This window comes from Ceratotherium simum, chromosome 31 (genome assembly GCF_057802395.1).
Source record: "Ceratotherium simum simum isolate JZ-2026a chromosome 31, ASM5780239v1, whole genome shotgun sequence".
Taxonomy (NCBI): domain Eukaryota; kingdom Metazoa; phylum Chordata; class Mammalia; order Perissodactyla; family Rhinocerotidae; genus Ceratotherium; species Ceratotherium simum.
The window spans coordinates 29,012,268-29,031,045 of NC_141930.1; the positions used below are offsets into that span (position 1 = coordinate 29,012,268).

At 42.3% G+C, this 18,778-nt stretch overlaps 1 protein-coding gene across 3 annotated transcripts in view; it reads right to left on the minus strand.

Annotated features, from left to right (window-relative positions):
• The window catches only part of LYN (LYN proto-oncogene, Src family tyrosine kinase), a 112,907-nt gene that overhangs the window by 32,176 nt on the left and 61,953 nt on the right, over nt 1–18,778 (minus strand). For all 3 annotated transcript variants that reach the window (XM_087420553.1, XM_087420554.1, XM_087420555.1), the window contains exons 9-10: nt 10,709–10,891; nt 8,615–8,691 (exon numbers count right to left, since the gene is read on the minus strand). In XM_087420553.1, coding sequence (XP_087276679.1) covers nt 8,615–8,691; nt 10,709–10,891 — 260 coding nt within the window. The remainder of the gene's footprint in view (nt 1–8,614; nt 8,692–10,708; nt 10,892–18,778) is intronic.

The following is an 18,778-nucleotide window of genomic DNA, read 5'->3' on the forward strand; positions in this document are numbered from 1 at the left end:
TTCCAGGTGCCAAACTGACCTCAGGATAAGCTCTGAAGACAACAAAATGTTCTTAAATTGGGGATGGGGCTACTTTTGGTGACAATTTAAAACAATTACTATATTGCATTTTATGAAACCCCAGGAGCACTGGAACACTAACACCTTAAAGCACGTGTTCCAAGGATGGGGAAGAAAGCTTTTATCTACAGAAGACTACAAAACTATGTTTTTAAAAAGGCCAATCATTTAAGTCACTCTTTAAGTAATTTTATTTCATTTTTTTCCTTCATAGAAAAAAATCAACATGAGTCTGCTTTTAAATTAAGGACGTTACAAGTCCATTTACGTAATAGCAGAAATAAGTTGCTTCTGGAGTGTGGCTGCGGAGTGTTCAGGGAAGGGCTGACAGGGAAGAGGAAGCAGAGGAGAAAGAAGAGGAAGGGGATGAGGAAGAGCCAGCCCAGTTTAGAGAGGAAGCTGCGGAGAGCAGGATTCAAGGAGTCAGGAGCGGGGAGGAGGGCCAGGAGCGGGGAAGGGAAACGAGGCCCAGTGTTCAGCCTCCACGTACACCACAACACTGAAAATGGTCTAGCCGGGTTCTCCAAGGACCTCCTTGTTGCAAAATCCAGTGGACATTCTGAACAGGCCCTGCCTCCTCTTTGTAGCGCTGTCTCCCAGGACCACGTGCCTGGTGTCCCCAGGCTGGCCTCTGCACGTGTCTCTCTCAGCCTTTCCCGGGGGTCTGCTCTGGCCATCCTCTGCCCGCTTCGCACATTCTCTCTGGGACCTCATCAAAGCCCCGCTGAAGTCCACGGAGCCAGGCTCCCAGAACTCTCTTCAGCTCACGCCCCACTTCCAAGCCCCAGACATTTACATTAAAACATCCGACCACCTAGGACATCTCGACCTGGGTGTCCCGTGACACTTCAAACCCAGCACGACAAAACTGATTTCATCAACCAACACCCTCCTCCCCCACAAACCCAGTGCTCGAGATGCCAGTCGCTCCACTGCTCAATCTGAACACCCGAGCGTATTCTTCGCTTTCTGCTTCTGAGACACTTGTGAGGCTGAGTGCTGACGTCGCTCAGCCCCATCCTCTCTCCCGTGTCCACGGTCTCTAGCTTTCCTCCCTTCTCACCGTGTCTGTACATTGTGGCCAGGGCAGGACTTAAAGTACAGATCTCATCATCTCACAGTCCTGCTTGGATGCTCAATTGCTCCCCACTAGTCTCAGGAATAAGGGGCAAACTCCCGCCAAGCAACCTGCACAGACTCACGGCTCAGGCTCTCACACCTGCCTCATGGGGAAGCCACCTAGCTGAGAGGTTTAATTCTCTCCAGACTCAGTGTGAACTCCCTCAGGTTTGCGTCTCCCAGACCAAGGTGCTCTTTGCTTTGGGGGCAGGGTGGTGGACTGGGTGCTGAGAAATCTAACTGACCGAAAAATTTTAGAATGAGTCCCGTCCATTTCAGGGTGTAACCTTTAAAGATGAGCTTGGACCGGAACACAGACTCTCCCATTCTTTTTCCACCCTACCTTTCCTAGTCTCAGGTTTAAAAAACAAAACAACAACAACAAAAGAGCAACGAAACAAACTCTTGGGAGCAGAAAAGCAGAGTCCTGTGGCCCCCAATAGTCAAAACGGACCAGTTTCTGTAGCGAACATCTTGGGGGGTGTGTGTGTGTGTGTGTGTGTGTGTGAGGCATGAGTGGGGTGGCACAAATACATATACAACACATACCAACAGCACCCACTGATTACTCAAAGGTAAAATAAAACTAAAAGAGCAAAACTATAACTCCTAGGAGACTATTTGCTGAGTATAATCACTTTTCGTTTTTCTCAATACATTTTCTCAGTTATCTACAAAACAGTTAACTGGTCCTCCTACGTAACCCAAGAGTTGACAACACTTGCAGTTTCCTTAATGTCCACATCTACCTCTCTCAGTGTCCCCACTCCCATTCTCTCCACACACCCCCATCTGCACCCCCTTGCACTCCTGTGCTACATCCCACCCCTTCCCAGGCTAGCAGAGCTAATAACCCTGGCTCTTAGCATCACCTCCTCCAGACAGCCTACCCTCTCACTGCTACCCTGCCCCACTGGGTTCCACCCTGCTCCATGTGCTCTGAGAACAGCCTGCAGTGCCCATCCCAGGCAGCCCTTGCTGTGTTTCTAGTGTGCCGTCCACTGCTCCTGCCTGTTACTGATCTGCCTCCCACACCAAGCCATATGCTCCCTGAGGCAGGGACGTGTCTTGCTCATCCCCTCCCTAGCACATGCCTGGCTGTGCTCAGTCCATGTTTGGGTGAAAAAGAGGGAGACATGCCAAGAGGAGGGGAACACACAAGCGAGCTAAGAGCTTAAGACAAAGATCAGCTGGAAACTACGCTCTGCAGCTCCCTTCTAAGGGCTTTCATCGCCACTTTGAAATTGTGAGCAGCTGGTAATGAACTCGGCCCTCTCCTAAACTACTGCAGTTTAATTCCGGCCTGGCAGGCTTCCATGATGAGTACCTGAAGAGGAAATTATTTTGTGACTTACAGTAGCACTGACTAGAAATTGCCAACCCCGGACAAAATAATACCAAGATAAGAGGCAACTCTGGCACCGCCCCTTTCCATTAGCATAAAGCTTCTTATTGGTGCTAGAGAGTTTCCCAATCAAAATGAAAACAAGAATAACTTCTGCCTTATTTGCTATTTTAAACAACCAGCCATGGTTCCTCTGCTTGAATATGCTAAACATCACCAGCACCACCTACAAAAAAAAAGAGTTCCTGTTTTATACTATTTTTAAACGACAGTTTTCTATTCTTTCAAATTTTCAGAAGGAAACTACATATGATCCAGTTTTGCAATTCTGACAGTAATTGTAGTTTCATTTGTCCATTTTGTAAGTTTTCATGGCCAAAGCTTAAGCCTCAGACATAAAAATCGTTATTCAAAAAGATAGAGATTTTACGTGCCTGAGACCTGGGTACTTATTCACGTGAGGCATTCATATTCCTTTATGTAGAGCCATGTCAAAATCTTATATCAGTGTCATCTGAATATATTCAAAATCATTGATTATAACTTTTGGGTAATGACTCACATAGATGTTCTAAGTAGGAAGAGATTTTCTTAGTCAAAGAATGTCCGAGTCGAGGCTGGGGGAAACCTAACCTGTGCCTCTCATTTCACAGATGAGGACACTGGGGACTACGAAGTGACTGTCCCCAGGCAGGAGCAGGTTTTCCACCTCTCACTTAATGCTTTCTCCACCATTAACATCATCTACAGCTCCATTCACAAAATGACAGTGATATTTCCCATATTCTGTAGAAACTGATAACCATGTCCACAAGATATTTTATATTGGCAAAGCTATGGCTTCCAACCAGTGGCTCCCTCGTGATGCACACCGGGGGATCACCACCTCCTAATGGCTGTGTGGCCCCTTCAGCCAGAGTGGCATTGGCTCGGACTATTTTATGGAATTAATTAATTGTCTCTTCAGTGCTGGCCATTTCTCCCTTGAGGAGGCTCTCGTGCTTGCAGGAAGAACTGAGAATGCGGGGCCTCAATACAGAGTCACGCGTGCTCGTGTAAAGAGGTGAGATTAAATATGGAGTGGGGGGGATCTGACCTCCTGGAAGAAACGCAAACCAAGTCTGTCACCTAAGCTTTCCACTTGCCACTGAATCTGATTCAACATCTCAGTGTAATTCTTCCTCCAGTTTAAGTAAGTTAAATGTGAGGACACTATTAACCAAGAGTTAATATTAATAAAGGTTTTGAAAATAAAGTAGTTGCTTCTCTATGATATTGTGGGGTGGGTGGTTGGAGGATAGCCTTGAGCTAGAAAATGAGAACCTAACTTATCTTTTAGGTTCCTGACAAAGAGGCAGAAGGAGGAGACCCATGTCTGATGGGATTGACAAATACTGTAGAAATTTCCCCAGAACATCCTCCTTCAGACACTTCAAACTGAATTTACCACCAACAGACTGGTGGGGCCCAACCTAGAGTCACTACAAGGAATTCCCAATCTATACATTTCTCAGTCAGTAGATCTCTAATGAGGAAGTACCCAAAAAACTCTGACGTCAAAAGGCAGTCTTACTCAGAAAGGTTGAGAATTACATGGACAGACTGAGGTTTTCTACTTCTTCAGTTTACCAATTTCCAACTTAAAATGTGGCTTAAAATTTAATAGTAGGGGGCAAACTATATTTGAGCATAATCACTATATGACAGAAACATCTATGTCTTAGCAATAGAGTTTTTCGGAAAAAAGCTAAAGTTATGAATTCTGATAAGCAAAATCCATAAAGGCGAAAAATGCAAATCAGCATAGTGTCACGTGCAAAATGATCACAGGAGCAACTCTGATCACGGAATGACAGCGGGGTGCAGAGGAAAGAACCAGTTATCCTGAGTCAGGAGACCCACGAATGAGTCTAGAAATTCCACCTACTAGCTCTGTAACCTGGATAAGTCCAAAGCTACCTTCTCATTTGTAAGATGTATTAAGTAACAACAGAAATGCTTTCAAGGTTGTTGGGCTCAAATTAGATAATAGATGTGTAACTGCTTTATTAACCAGAAGGAGTTAAAGAAATGTCACTTGTTGCCATGATTATAATGACAACTTTGATTTTTCCGTTTTTATCGCAGTTTTACTCACACATAGTTGTCCATTTCATTTTTGGTAATTTTTTCACTTCAAGGATGTTGCCACAAAAGAGCAAGAAATGCTTTGATTCACTTGGCCTGAATTATAAGATGATTTATCTGACCTCCCTATTGCAACTGTGAGTTTCCCACTTCTTTTTCCTCTCAGTTTTACAAGTCTACGATTCCATTTCCGCTTCTGCTGAGGAAAATTCCCACAGATTTCAACCCCTTCTCTTTCCAAGTTCATTTTTCTTCTCTTACACGAGGCAAGGCTGGAAGGGAATTATGCAAAGTCTCTGCTCTGAAAATATCAAACTTCCTTTGAAAGGGAGTAATTTTCTTATTTCAGCACAAAAAACACAAAATTGCTTCATTTAACACAAGAAGAAAAGCCCTGGGTAAAGCTGCTTTAGTTGGGATTTCTTACTTCATTAAATGGAGAGGAAGGCAAGAGGGCTGAGAGGGGCAATGGAAAGGGGGGATTACACTGGGCTCGGAAGAGCCTTTCAGAACTCATCCTGAGACAGGAAGTGATGAACCCAGCTCTCACAGGAAGTGAGAGGCCATCATGTGCACTCGCCCCACTTCCTGTCTCGACTGGCATATGGGGAGAATGGTGAGGGGACAGTAGAGCATGGGGAAGTAGGTCACGGGGACAGGGAAGAAGAGGCCAGATGAGAGACTATGGGAAAAGTCCCACCACTGCCCCTCACCCCTGATCCCTTACTCTTCTGGGGCTGGGATTAAGTAAATTGGTTTATTTCTACTCTCGATCTCTCACTATGAAAAACTGCTGAAGTTAACTACATCCTCTTGTGAGCACTCAATTTCCCAACTCTTTAATGCTATTGACAATGCTAATGGAAGGAAGAAAGTATAAACACATTTTACAGCCTACTAATTGTTAGTTTGAGGTCAAATCCCAAATGGACTTATATAATTCTGCTGCTGCTTTACCCTATTTCCACCCTAAATAGTCAAGTGGAGGAGAAGTATAGGAAAGGCTGAAATACTAAGTATCTGGGCACTAGGTATCCTCCTATCACCTTGGGTCAGCTTTATTAATATTTACTATGCTCACATTATTCACTATAGAAAAATTGACAAAGTTAATTGGTGGCATGTGATGGAGAGGAAAAGGAGAAAACTTCAGAGATGACTTTCTTTGTACAGAGTGACAATTTCAGAAAGGTACATGAAGAAGAAGGAGGAGTGCTGGGTAGTACCAGTCATAAAGGGAATTGACGGTATCACAGCGGGATCTGGCACTGGCGTGGTTAACAGAGAGTGGATGGGTAAGGTATGTGATTTGAGACTGAGACTGAGGTCTACAAGCCCCACTCCTTGGTGCCGAGGTTCAGACCCCCTCCTTGTGTTATCGATATTATAATGAGAAAAGCCGGAAGCAGATGATAATTAAGGATGTGGCAACAGGGGATCCCATGAGCTCCACCTTGAGGGAGGAACTGGGGAAGAGTCTGGGTGAGGTTGTACCATGAACAAAGATGAACTCAAAAAGAGATGGTATTTCGTTGTAAAGAACATGAATTTTGTGCTGAACCGACACGTTTAGGGACTTCCTGGGTGTTGCTGGCCTGTGGACTCTCCCCCTGACACTCAACACCGCGTGCACTTAATTGAGATGTTCCACCAGTTCTACCCAAGGTCACTGCTGGGGAAGAAACCCTGGGATAGGCAAACAAGGGCTCATCCAGCAGGAGCTGGATTCGGCACACTGGTTTGGTCATGGCCTTGATTGCCCCCGGCCCCTCCTGTCACCGAGGGGGGCTCAGCCTCATCACAGCTGACAGGGGAGTCAACTGAAGCTACCTGGAACCTACAATTTGAAAGTCATGGTCAATGCCAGGCTCTGGGATAATCTTCCTTGCAAGCTACAAAGGTTCAGAAAGCAACTTTTTTCCCCAACTCATTTTCAAGTTGGAAAAAGTTACCATTCATAGTAATAGTAGTAATTTACAAAGTTAAATTAGAGAATAGATAAAGAGACCTTGAATTGGACCTTAAAAACTTAGTCTATTTCAAGATAAAGTTTTATAAGATAAGCTATGCAAAATCAAATACAAAATACCCATTTGACAAAACAAAATCCTTCCCCAGGTGTAGTACACACCCTGATGCACAATTTCTACCCTACAGAAATGTTGGCACAGATCAGACCCTCAGGCAGACAGGAACAGCTACGACTGTTCAGACCTCCAGGCCACATGTCCCACTTTCCCATGTCCCTATCAGCCCCTTTCCCTTTCTGAGAAGCAGATGTGACAAACCTTTACTACACTCAAGTCTCTTGTCCAATAGGGGCTGCCCAAATCACCGCCCTGAGCAGAGGGCCTCATTTATCCGTGTCAAGTGTAACACAAGTTTATGGGGCTTCTACTTTCTCCATTTCCTGACTCCCTATCTACACAGGCTCTAGAGCTGCATCCATCCAAATCATCATTCTTCTTACCGCAGAGCACTGGTTTTCAAACCGTCATCCTGGAACCCTTGGGGTCCCAGAGAGCCTCTCAGGGGCCAGCTTGGAGAGTTTGAGGAGAGGGTTAAAAAGTCAGGACTGTTGGATCCTTTCTCTTCCCCTAGTTGCTCTACAGCAATTTTGCTTCTTTCCATATTAGAGATTGAGGTTCCAGATCACATCTGAATTTCCTACTCAGATAAGGAACCTACTAAGCTCGCCAGGTTCTAGTAGATGAGGTGAGGGCTGAGCAGGATGACTTCATCACACACCTTTACTGGAATGATGGGGACTGTCATCCCCAAGGTTTCCTCAGCTTTCACCACCAGGCTCTGAAGTGCTTGTGTCCACGACAATTCGTTTGATTTGACCCCCAGCATCTCCCTAAAGTAGGAATTACCATTCCCATTTGAAAGGCAAATAAACTAATCCAAAGAGGCAAACAACTTTCTGAAAGGGGTATGGCTATTGAGGGGCTGAGTCACGACGCACTCGAGTCTTCAGATGTTCAACTCCAGCTCTGCCCACAACCTCCACTGCAGAGCACGTGTTCTGATCCTATCTTACTTGACGTACTTTACCTGTGTACTAATTCCTTCCTCTGATCTCATTTTCCCAGGAAGGCCTTATCTTTTAAGAGGGTCTGAGGGAAGAAATGAAGATCATAAAGACCACCCTTTCCTACAACTTCTGGAAATCTCTTGTGCTACCTCAGGCTTTATCTGGTCTTCCCAACGTGAACTACTTACATGGCCAGTATTGAGAAACAAAATAAGCAAATTACTGAACATGACTAATGGACACAATGAAACTATGAAAAGTCAGTAGCTGGCATCATTCAAATGAGTGTTTCCTTGATATACCAGGCACATTGTGGGGTTTCTGGGTAACTTCCCTCTGCTCTTAAATACACTTCAGGAAACATGTGATTCCAAAGTAAACAAATTTGCAACTTCTAGGCTAGTACTAGAAATATTATAAATGAATATTTCTCAGAATCCTAAGGACACACCCAACAAGAAGGACTGAAAGGGAGTAGAATAGGAAAATAATATAGTTCCTGTTTCCAAGAATACTAAGGACTTAAAGTATCAGTACATTAGATTAGTAACTTAAATACCACATATGCATCATTTAGAAGGTGCTGTTCTAACGCTGAGCCGAATTCCTTTTCCAAAATGCAGTGCAAAGTTATCAACTCGGCTGCATTGTTTCCATCACTTGTGTGGAAACGAATATAAGAATAAAGAGGCTGACTTGTCTTTGGGAAGAGGACACCCAAGTGAAAACTCTACATAGGCACACACATTCAACACCCATTACTATCTCCAGGGAAGTGTATATACTTTGGAAGGTCTTTTTCTCATAACCACCTCTGAGAAACAAGCGAGGGAAATGCCTTCTCCCTGGAACAACAATTTCATCACGAATCTGCACCAGGGAGGTCTTTGCACATTCTCACATGCACTGGCTTTTTAATACTTCACCTGAGCAGAAAAGTCGATGAGCTTTGGAAGCAGTACTTTGCCCCCTTCATCACTCTTCAAGAAATCCAGCAAACTGCCTGTTGATAGAGGAGGAACAAGTTAGTGTAGCTCGAATACTCAAGAAACAAATCCAGAGATAATTTAAATGATCATTGCTGTTGGAGGAGGGAACCCCACAAAGTGACTGGCTTTGCAATTCTGTATGGCCATAGGGCCTTTTCCTGAGGCTGGTCAAACCCAGTCCTCTTGAACCTGTTACCTTTGACCTGCTGTGAAATGTACATGTGCTCCAGGTAAGAAAGGTGGTGGTGGACGCTGCTTTTCCTGCTCCAAGTGTCTGAGAGCAACGCATTGCAGAGCGCTTTGTACCTGCCACCGCGATACACTTACTGCAGCTCTCTGATCTTCAGAGCTTCTCTGGCACAGACACCAGCAAGGCCTCCTAGTGGGCCTGCCCAGAACAGGCACTTGGCTGGGCTTGCTCTCATCCATGTCCAGCCAAAGCACAGAACCTGACACATGCCACAGGTGCTCAATGAGTATTTGATGAACTAACTGTGCTTTGGAAAAAGTTAGACCTACCTAAAAGGGAACGTGCCCACAGACAAACTGCTGCTTCCTATGGCTTCATCGTGAAAACAAGATCTGCTTTTCCCCTAGAACTTAAAGTGCAACTCAAGGGTAGCCTTGGGCAAGTTACTGACCTCGTCCAAGGCCCTGCACCGTGGGCATGTCCTGGCAGCTCAGAGTCCTCGGGAGGACAGATTTAAAGCACATGCCATGGCGCTCGGCAGGTAGTAAGTTCACAATCAATGTTCTGCTGCCTCATTCACAACACGGAACAATGGTACTTAGTCCTCAGACTGCTGAAAAGACTAAGTGAGAGCACCCAGGGAAGGCATCAAGAATAGTCTGGTATATAGCAGGTGCTCAGTAAAGGCTAGGTACTGTTATCAGGAGAAACTTATATTCACATTTATGATTAAGATTACTCCTGGTTAATTAATTCAACAAGTATTTACTGAACTCCTACAATGTACCCTGAGCCTCATTTCTGGGCTATAGCAACTTAAGCCATAAGGGCTAGGTCTTTTTTTTTTTTTAAACAGTGTCCTTTTTTGGAAGGACTAATATTCTCAAATATTAACATATAACATTCATCTTTCTAACCTATTCAACTATGACATCACACTATAATCTCTATTAAGCATGAGATGATTGTTAATCCTGGATTATTGCTAATATTTCTTTCCTTTCTTCCTTCATTCTTTCTGAAGACTTTCAAAAAATCATTTGGGAGCCGGCCCCGTGGCTTAGCGGTTAAGTGTGCACGCTCCGCTGCTGGCGGCCCGGGTTCGGATCCCAGGCACGCACCGACACACCGCTTCTCCGGCCATGCTGAGGCCGTGTCCCACATACAGCAACTAGAAGACTGTGCAACTATGACATACAACTATCTACTGGGGCTTTGGAGGAAAAAAATAAATAAATAAAAATTAAAAAAAAAAATCATTTGGCAGTTTATTAGTATCTCTGCTGAACTAGCGGGAGAAGGATGGGGATTCACGCCCCTTTATCCGAAGGTAAGAACAGTGGGAGAAAAAATGATGGGTTGAAACCTCTTCTTCAGTGAATCTATGATTACACAGGAATTCAATCTCAACAAATTTTTAAAATATTAACATTTTGAAGTGATACCCTAAACATTGAGATAATGCTAAAGAGGAAAATGAACTAGTTTTAGAATTTTGAGAACTCACATTTTAAATATATAACAAAAACACTCTTATTTGAAATATATATTTATTTGGCAAATATTTATTGGGGGTCTACTAGGTATGGGGTACTATTTTTGGGCAAATACATATATGGAGACAAATGCAGAGAAAAGAGGAAGACTATATATTAATTTTATAACATGGATTACTCTCAGTGAGGTGGTTTATGAAAATTCTTAGTTTTCTCATAGTCTCTGGTTTTTTGCTAGTGAGCATGCTCTTTTACAATTAAAATTATTTGAGTATTCTCTGAACATTAGGCATTTTCCTTTTGGAGGTTTAAGCCCTTTAACAGTGCTGGGCACGGGGCGCTCACCCTTGGCCATGTACTCGGTGATGATGTAGATGGGCTCCTCTTTGGTGACCACGGCGTAGAGCCTCACCAGCTTGTCGTGCTGAAGGGTCTTCATGAGGTTTGCTTCTTCCAGGAATGCTTGCACAGACATAGTGCCTGGTTTCAGGGTTTTCACAGCCACTTTGGTACTATTGTTATAGTAACCTAGGAAGAGAGAAGGGAGGGCATGCTTTACCAAACCCAAAATCCAAAAACTTTATGCAGAGTTAGAAGAAAATTTACTTATAGATAGAAAAAACTTATATAAAACTCTACATAGTGTTAACATTATATAAAACTCTATATAGTGTTAACATTAGGAGAGGCAGAGTGAAGGTATATGGGAATTCTCTGTGCCATCTTTACAAAAAAATCTAAAATTATTCCAACATCAAAAAGTTTTTACAAAACAGGGCTTAAAAGAAAACTCTATATGCACTCCATCATGGGAACTAAGATCCTCCTCTAATTAATAAAATGTTCTTTATCTAAGACCAAAAAAAAAAAACCACACCAAAGCTCTATATACTCATACACACACACACACACACACACACACACACACACACACACACAATGGTCTGTAAGAAAATACACCAAATACTGGCTATCTCCAATGGTACAATTATGAGTGATTTTAATTTTGTTCATCATACCTTTATTTACCAAATTTTCTACAATGAATACGTACTATTTTTATAATCAGAAAAAAAAAGGTCTGCACTTAAAAAAAAAAATATATATATATATATATTAACTTTAAAGTACAATCTACTAGAGTCAAATAAGCATCTCCCAAAGTTCTCAGAGAGAACCGGACTTGGGTGATTTTCCATGAACAAAGGGTTCTGTGCCGAAATGTTTGGGAACCACTGCCTGCCACACCCCTCCCCCACCCAGGAGATGCAGCAGAGGCACTGAGAGCCCTTCAGTGAAGAAACCTGTCTGACTTGGCTAACCTCAGCATTTCCCACACTTTTTTGACCACAGAACACATTTCCATGTACTTTTTCACACCATGGAACACACTTTGGGGAGTCAATATAGTTCCTCCAAGGCACCACTTTTCTAGAACCTGCTTCAATGATGTGCTTAATTCTGAGCTTGACTGTCGCCTGGGAAAGCCTTTTCTCAGTGGTTTGGCAAAGCATAAATAGAGCTAATCACATTCCCCTTTCCTTCCCTCTTTCTGTACTTCTCTTGGAAATGCCAAAAAAAAACATGAGGAGGGGAGGTAGCTGGTTACCACGTTGAGTGGCCCTATCAGTTACCTCTGCCTGGTGCGTTACAGTTTTCCAGCACCCACCCTAAGCAATGGTGAAGTAGAGTGTCTAGTCTCCTTTTGTAGGTCACGTAATTATCTGTATATGTACAGTATAGAGAGATGACTGGAAGATGCTCAGTAAAACATCAACAATGATGATCTGTGGGTGGTAGAATTTGGGGTGACTTTTCCTTTCTTTTGTTCTTTTCTATTTTGATTAAATTTGTGAAATGAGTATGGATCTTTTTTTTACAAAAGGAATTATTTTTTAAAAGAAAATAAATTATGTTTCTATTTCTACAACTTCAAATGGGCAAGAAAAAGTATTAGTTTACAGCTAACATCCACTCCTAGTTACTAATTTTTCTTCTGATCATTAACACTGATTTCTCTGTTAACACTTTTCCTTTTATATGTATTTAAAATGTATTTTCCATCTAAATGGATAATTACAATCAATATGACCTGTCCTATGGCTCTTAAGAGTAAATATAAAGTAAATTCCACAAACAAAAGTCCTTTAATATTACATTTGAATCAAGAAGATTCCATTTGTTTAAAAGTTTATAAATAGGTCCTCAATTACATGAATATATCTGTGGCAAAGTAGACTAAGAAAATACACTCTCTTTGATACATGTAACCGACAAAGGACTAGAGTCCAGAATATATAAAGAATTTCTACAAATCAATAAGAAAAGTAGAAAAATAAGCAAAGGCTTGGATGGGCATTTCAAAAAGAAGAAACCCAAATGACGAACAAATACGCGAAAGGAACTCAATCTTATTAGTAATAAAAGAAATGCAAACACAGCCATAGGGAGCAAGCACCTCCCAGGCTGACAAAAATTACAAAGTCTGACAACATCAAGTGCTGGTGAGCACATGCCCCTTGGTACACACACTCCTTGGTAAGGAAAGTAGGGCAGCTCCCAGGGCCCTTTTCTGTGCTCTTTTCCGAGCATCACTGAAATTCCGTTGTAAAGCTTCTGTCTTTAACAATATTCCCAGGGGCCCATAAAGGATGCTGACAGCACAGCCTCCTTTCAAGTGCAGTTATCTTGAGTGACCACACACACACATGCCCACACGCGTGCACACACACACAGAGGCTGTGCGGACCCGGGGTCCACATCCTTCTAGGTGCAACTCTGTTGGTCAGGAAATGGAACACTGAGAACTCTTGTACATTGCTGGTGAGAGTCTAAACTGGGACACACACTTTGGAAACCAAGTTAGCAGTATTTAGAAGAATTGGAGGTTCATACTCCTGTGAGCCAGCAAATCCACTAGAAAAACCCATGTACCCTTGCAACAGCAAGGACACAGCACAAAAGTGTTCATAGCAGCATTGTTCATAGTAGCCAAAGCCTGCGAACAACAATTCCTTCAATAAATAGTGAAATCAATGGATAAACTGTTGTACATCTTAAATACACACACGACACAATACTATGTAGCAATGAAGAAGAATGAACTGTAGCTATACCCAAAAATGTGGGCATAACAAAAGTAGTAGAACTATAAAGAAAAGCCAGGAAATTATCACAAAACTTAGAATTGCAGCTGCCTCTGGGGGCAGGTGGGGTTGTGGTTGGGAGGGGATAAGTCCCCAAGTTGCTGGCAAGTTTCCAGTGTGTGATCTCGTGTGGTCACCACAGAGGTTTGCATTGTGTAATTATTTGTGGTATTGAATATCTGAGTTGTATGCATTTTTCTGTCTGCTGTTATATTACACAGTAATAAAAGTGAAAGAAACAAAACTATTCTCCCCTTGTCATCATAAAAGCAACGGAACTCATCAAGACTTTTACATAATATAAAATTATGGGTAAAGGATGAAGAAAAAAATGCTTTCCAAGGGCAGGGGGAAAAGTCATCAGGAAATATTACAGCTGCTAAAGATATTAAAAATGCTGATAAAGAGATAAGATGGACAGTGAGTAAAGCAGCTGTGTCAAACACAGCTCGAGAACGGCAGCAGCTTCCAGTAAGCGGTCTCTTAGGGCTGTGGCATTTAAACAATAGGGTAGGTTTCCACCTTGCACTAAAAGCATGATTTTTATTTAGCACTAAGGATCAAATTGTACTTTACCAAGATATTCCCCAGTAGTGTGCAGGTCCAATTACTCCAGTCATGGAGATTTGGGTTGGCATTACAGATGGAAAACGATTTAAAAAAAAATCTTTTGAAGGTAGTAAAGAATTTCTCGTGGAGTGTCACTTTGCCACAGTTAAAGAAAACTGGTGTGACAATTGGAGAAAGCTCCATTTACAGGGGTGATTAACTTGCTAAAAAGTGCCTAAGTATCTCAAAATGGAGGGTGGTCTTAAAAAAAGATGCATGTAGTTGATTTTGGAAGTTGGCTGGTGATTAATTTTAATGCAGTTGGCTCAATGAAAATTATTCAATTCAAAATAAGTTTCCTTTCTTCCACAAAGTCTCTTCATAGGCCAAGTGGTAACAGGAAACATCATCCTTAGCTTCACTGATCAGTCATCTCGCTTGAAATCCAACAATCCACAGAGGAAAACGTGTCACCAAGCCAGATGTCAAGAGGATCACATGAACAAGAGGAAACAGCTTGAGGGAGAGACTCCTCTTCCTTTTATCTCTGCCCTCAGAACAGGTCACTTCCTAGTATTTGTTCACTGTATTTCAGACCAAAAAATTCAGACCATAAAATGTGACTGGTAGTCTATGAACCATTTCTCATGCTTCACAAAAATATTAACTTACTTGATTAATGGTGATATAATTTTATACCCAAAATATTTGGAAACAGAATCTCAAAGAGATATTTGTGCACCATGTTCACAGAAGCATTATTCACAGTCGTCAAAAGGTGGAAGCAATCCAAGTGTCCTTGGACGGATGAATGGATAAACAAAATATGGTATATACATACAGTGCAATATTATTCAACTTTAAAAAGGAATAAAATTCTGACACATGCTACAACATGGATGAACCTTGAGGACATTATGCTAAGTGAAATAAGCCAGTCACAAAAAGACAAATACTGTATGATTCTAGTTATTTGAGGTACCTAGAGCAGTCACAATCTTAGAGACAGAAAGTAGAATGGTGGTTGACAGGGGCTGGGAGGAGGCGGGAGAGGGGAGTTGTTTATAAAGAGGCCCAGTTTTGCAAGATGAAAAAGAGTTCTCATGAATGTGATTGTTCTTAACAGTACTGAACTGTACCTTTAAAAACAGTTAAGATGGTAAATTTTATGTTATAAACATAGAACAATTACATACTTTCCTATGCCCCATTCTCGTCCCTTAAACCTCAGTTTCTCCCAGGCACCACCTGGGTACATGCTAAATGAAAGTTCTCTAGAATCAAAGTCTGAACATTTAGCACACAGCCCAGTGGAAGCCCATGAACGGGACAGGGCGAGGAATGGGCAGGAGGGTTTAGTATATCTGGAATTGGAAGCAAAGAGGTTTTCTCCATCCCGGAAAGGACCAGTGTGCTTGAGCTCCAGGTGACAAGGCTTGAGCGCAGGGTTGAGCCGCTCATGACAGAACTGCGCTGTGGGCAGGTCTACTCAGGCTTGCGCCCCGCTGCGACCTTGCTCTTGACTTCCCGCTAGCTCACAGCCTCGGCAGTTTCTTTGGAATGGACAAGCTGCGCGGGCAAATGGCAGCTGTGAGCACCACCGTCATGGAGCTGGTGAAGAGCTTACCATTCTACTTGCTGGTAGGCCTCAAGAAAATTTTAAGAAAACACAAGAGGACTATCATAATCTCTTCCCCCTCAAAGTGATAACTTCCCAGACCAATAGGTCTTATTTCTTCTCTCTTGGATGCAAATAGCATGCAGTTCGATGCCTTTATCCTGGTTTCACAGCTGAACACAAGAAGGTTGGAACAAAATTCCAAACCATCACTTCATTTGCAGGGCTACTGTTTTAGAGCAGAGGAGTACGTCCCAGTTAAGCTCCCTCTACCTTTTTCTTCATGACAGATATGCAATTCCTTTGCCAGCAAATATCCATAGGATGGTCTAACTGGAGTATTTATAGCTTGAATTCATGATTAAAATTGGGGAAAATCCATTGAAATATAGCTTCCAGTGACTATAGTCAAATACAGTAAAATGAAAATAATAATAAAAACAGAGCACACAGAGCCAGACTCTAGAGGAAACACTTCAGGTGCATAATCTCATTCTTTCTTTTACCAACTGATGAGATCGTTGTTTGCCCATTTTACTGCTGAGGAAACTGAGGATAGGGAGGTCAAATTAACTTATAGACAGCTTAGCAAGCGAGTCCAGGTCTATGGGATGCCAGAGCAGCTGGCTTCCTCACTGCCTTCAATGACTTTGGGCAAGTTGCTTATCTGATTCTTAGTGTCCTCACTTATCAAATGATGGCAATAATTCCTATCTTACAGTGTTATTGGGATAAGCATGTGAGATAATCAATGAAAGTGTACCTGAAAGGGGGCAGTGGACACTGTACAGCTGGGACATTCTTTTCTCCCCTCCTCCCATTCTTCTTCCTCCCCTTCCACACCTTGTCATCTCCCCCTCACTCAAAGTCATGGTAAATATGGAGAGGAAAGAGCACTCAGATGGACTCAGCGACCCAGAGGACAATTAAATGTAATCGTGAACACGTATTCTCCTGCCAATACTCTCAATGAAGAGACAAGGCTGGAAAGCCGCCGCCAGGGAGAGAAGGCAGAGACCCTGGTTACGGAAATGAGCCAGCGGGGTTGGAGAAGACATGTTTAGGGGAGTGTGGGAGGAAGGCGAGGATGACTGCAGCTCTTTAGAGAAGTTATGGCTTCCAAGATGGAAGACAACTCAAAATGAGCAGATAATGCTGAAACCCTTTGGGGAAAGTTCTTTTAGAGTGCAGGATATTTACACAATCTTAAAGAATCTTTCCACAGATTATTAATTAATTACAAAAGGGAATTAAAAAGTAACATTTACAATGCAGAAATCTGGTGGACCTCCTTAAAATCAAACAGAACATCAGCAAAAATGGGACCACCTAATATTCTCTGCCTCCTGATGGAGGCACTGAGGACACAGCATCACTTACTATTTAGATACTACTCAGGCACAAAGACATAACCCGAGCCAAATCACAGGAAACATCAGAAAAATCCAAATGAGGGACGTTCTACAAAACAACCGACCTGTATTCTACAAAATGTCAGTGTCGTGAAAGATGAAGATGGGCCAAGGGACTGTTCTAGATTAAAGGAGACTAAAGGCATGTCATCTCAAGGCAAATACATGATCCTAGATAGCGACAAGGACATTATTGGGCAATTAAGGAAATTCGAATATAGACTCTACACTAGATAGTAGTATGTATCAATGTTAAATTTCCTGAATGTGATCTTTGGGTGAAGAGTCATCACGTCTGCACCTTACTCTCAAGTGGTTCAAAAACAACAACAACAACAATAAAATATGTATGTATACGTGTGTGTATATGTATAAAAGAGATAAAGCAAATATAGCAAAATATTAACTGGTGAATCTAGGTGAAGGGTATACAATGTTTATTACACTATTCCTGTCCCTATTCTGTGGATCTGAAAAATATATATATTAAGAAATACATACAAATACCTCAGGGGAAAAAAGGAAGGTGGCATGTTTTTTTAAAATGAGCAGATAACAGCTTGATGGCGCCTCAAAGAGTTAAACATAGAATTACCACATTACCCAGCAATTCCACTCCTAAAAGAATGTATGTACCCAAGAGAAAGGAAAACATTTGTCCACACAATAATTTGTACATGAAAGTTCATAGCAGCATGACTCATAATATCCAAAAGGTGAAAACAACCCAAATGTCCATCAACAGATAAATTGATAAACAAACTGTGGTATATCCATACAACAGAATATTATTTGGCCATAAAAAAGAATGAAATTCTGACACCTGGTAAAACATGGGTGAACCTTGAGGACATGCTAAGTGAAATAAGCCAGTCCCAAAAGGACAAATAATATATGATTCCACTTACATGAGTTACCTAGAGTAGTCAAATTCATAGAGACAGAAAGTAGAATGGTGGTTGCCGTTCTACTGAGGGAGTGAGAAATGACTGCTTAATGGGTACAGTGTTTCCTTTTGGGGTGATGAAAATATCTTGGAACTAGTTAGAGGTGGTGGTTGCACAAGAATCTGAACGTAGTAAATGTCATTGAATTGTTCACTTTAAAATGACTGATTTTATGTTACGTGAATTTTACCTCAATAAAAAAGAAAGAAAGAGGGGGCTGGCCCGGTGGCGCAAGCGGTTAAGTGTGCATGCTCCGCTGCGGCGGCCCGGGGTTCACCAGTTCGGATCCCGGGTGCGCACCGACGCACTGCTTGGCAAGCCATGCTGTGGTGGCGTCCCATATAAAGTGGAGGAAGACAGGCACGATGTTAGCCCAGGGCCAGTCTTCCTCAGCAAAAAAAAGAGGATTGACAGATCTTAGCACAGGGCTGATCTCACAAAAAAAAAAAAAAGGAAAGAGCAGACAAAGAAAGGAGGGGGCAATATTATGACCTAGGCACAGAGTGCGAATGAGAGGAGACCACATCTAGAGGAAGCGCTCGCACCCACAAATCTGCTGACTGGAATGGAAACAGAATGCCTGATACGCACTGCCGACTGGCTCTGAAATACTCCAACCACAATGAAGAACATGAGGTTATGTAATTATAATTTACCCAAATTCTGTAAATATGTTCACAAAGACTTACGTGCGATAAGAATTAATTACATGCTGGATCAGTATCTGCCATATTTAAAAGACA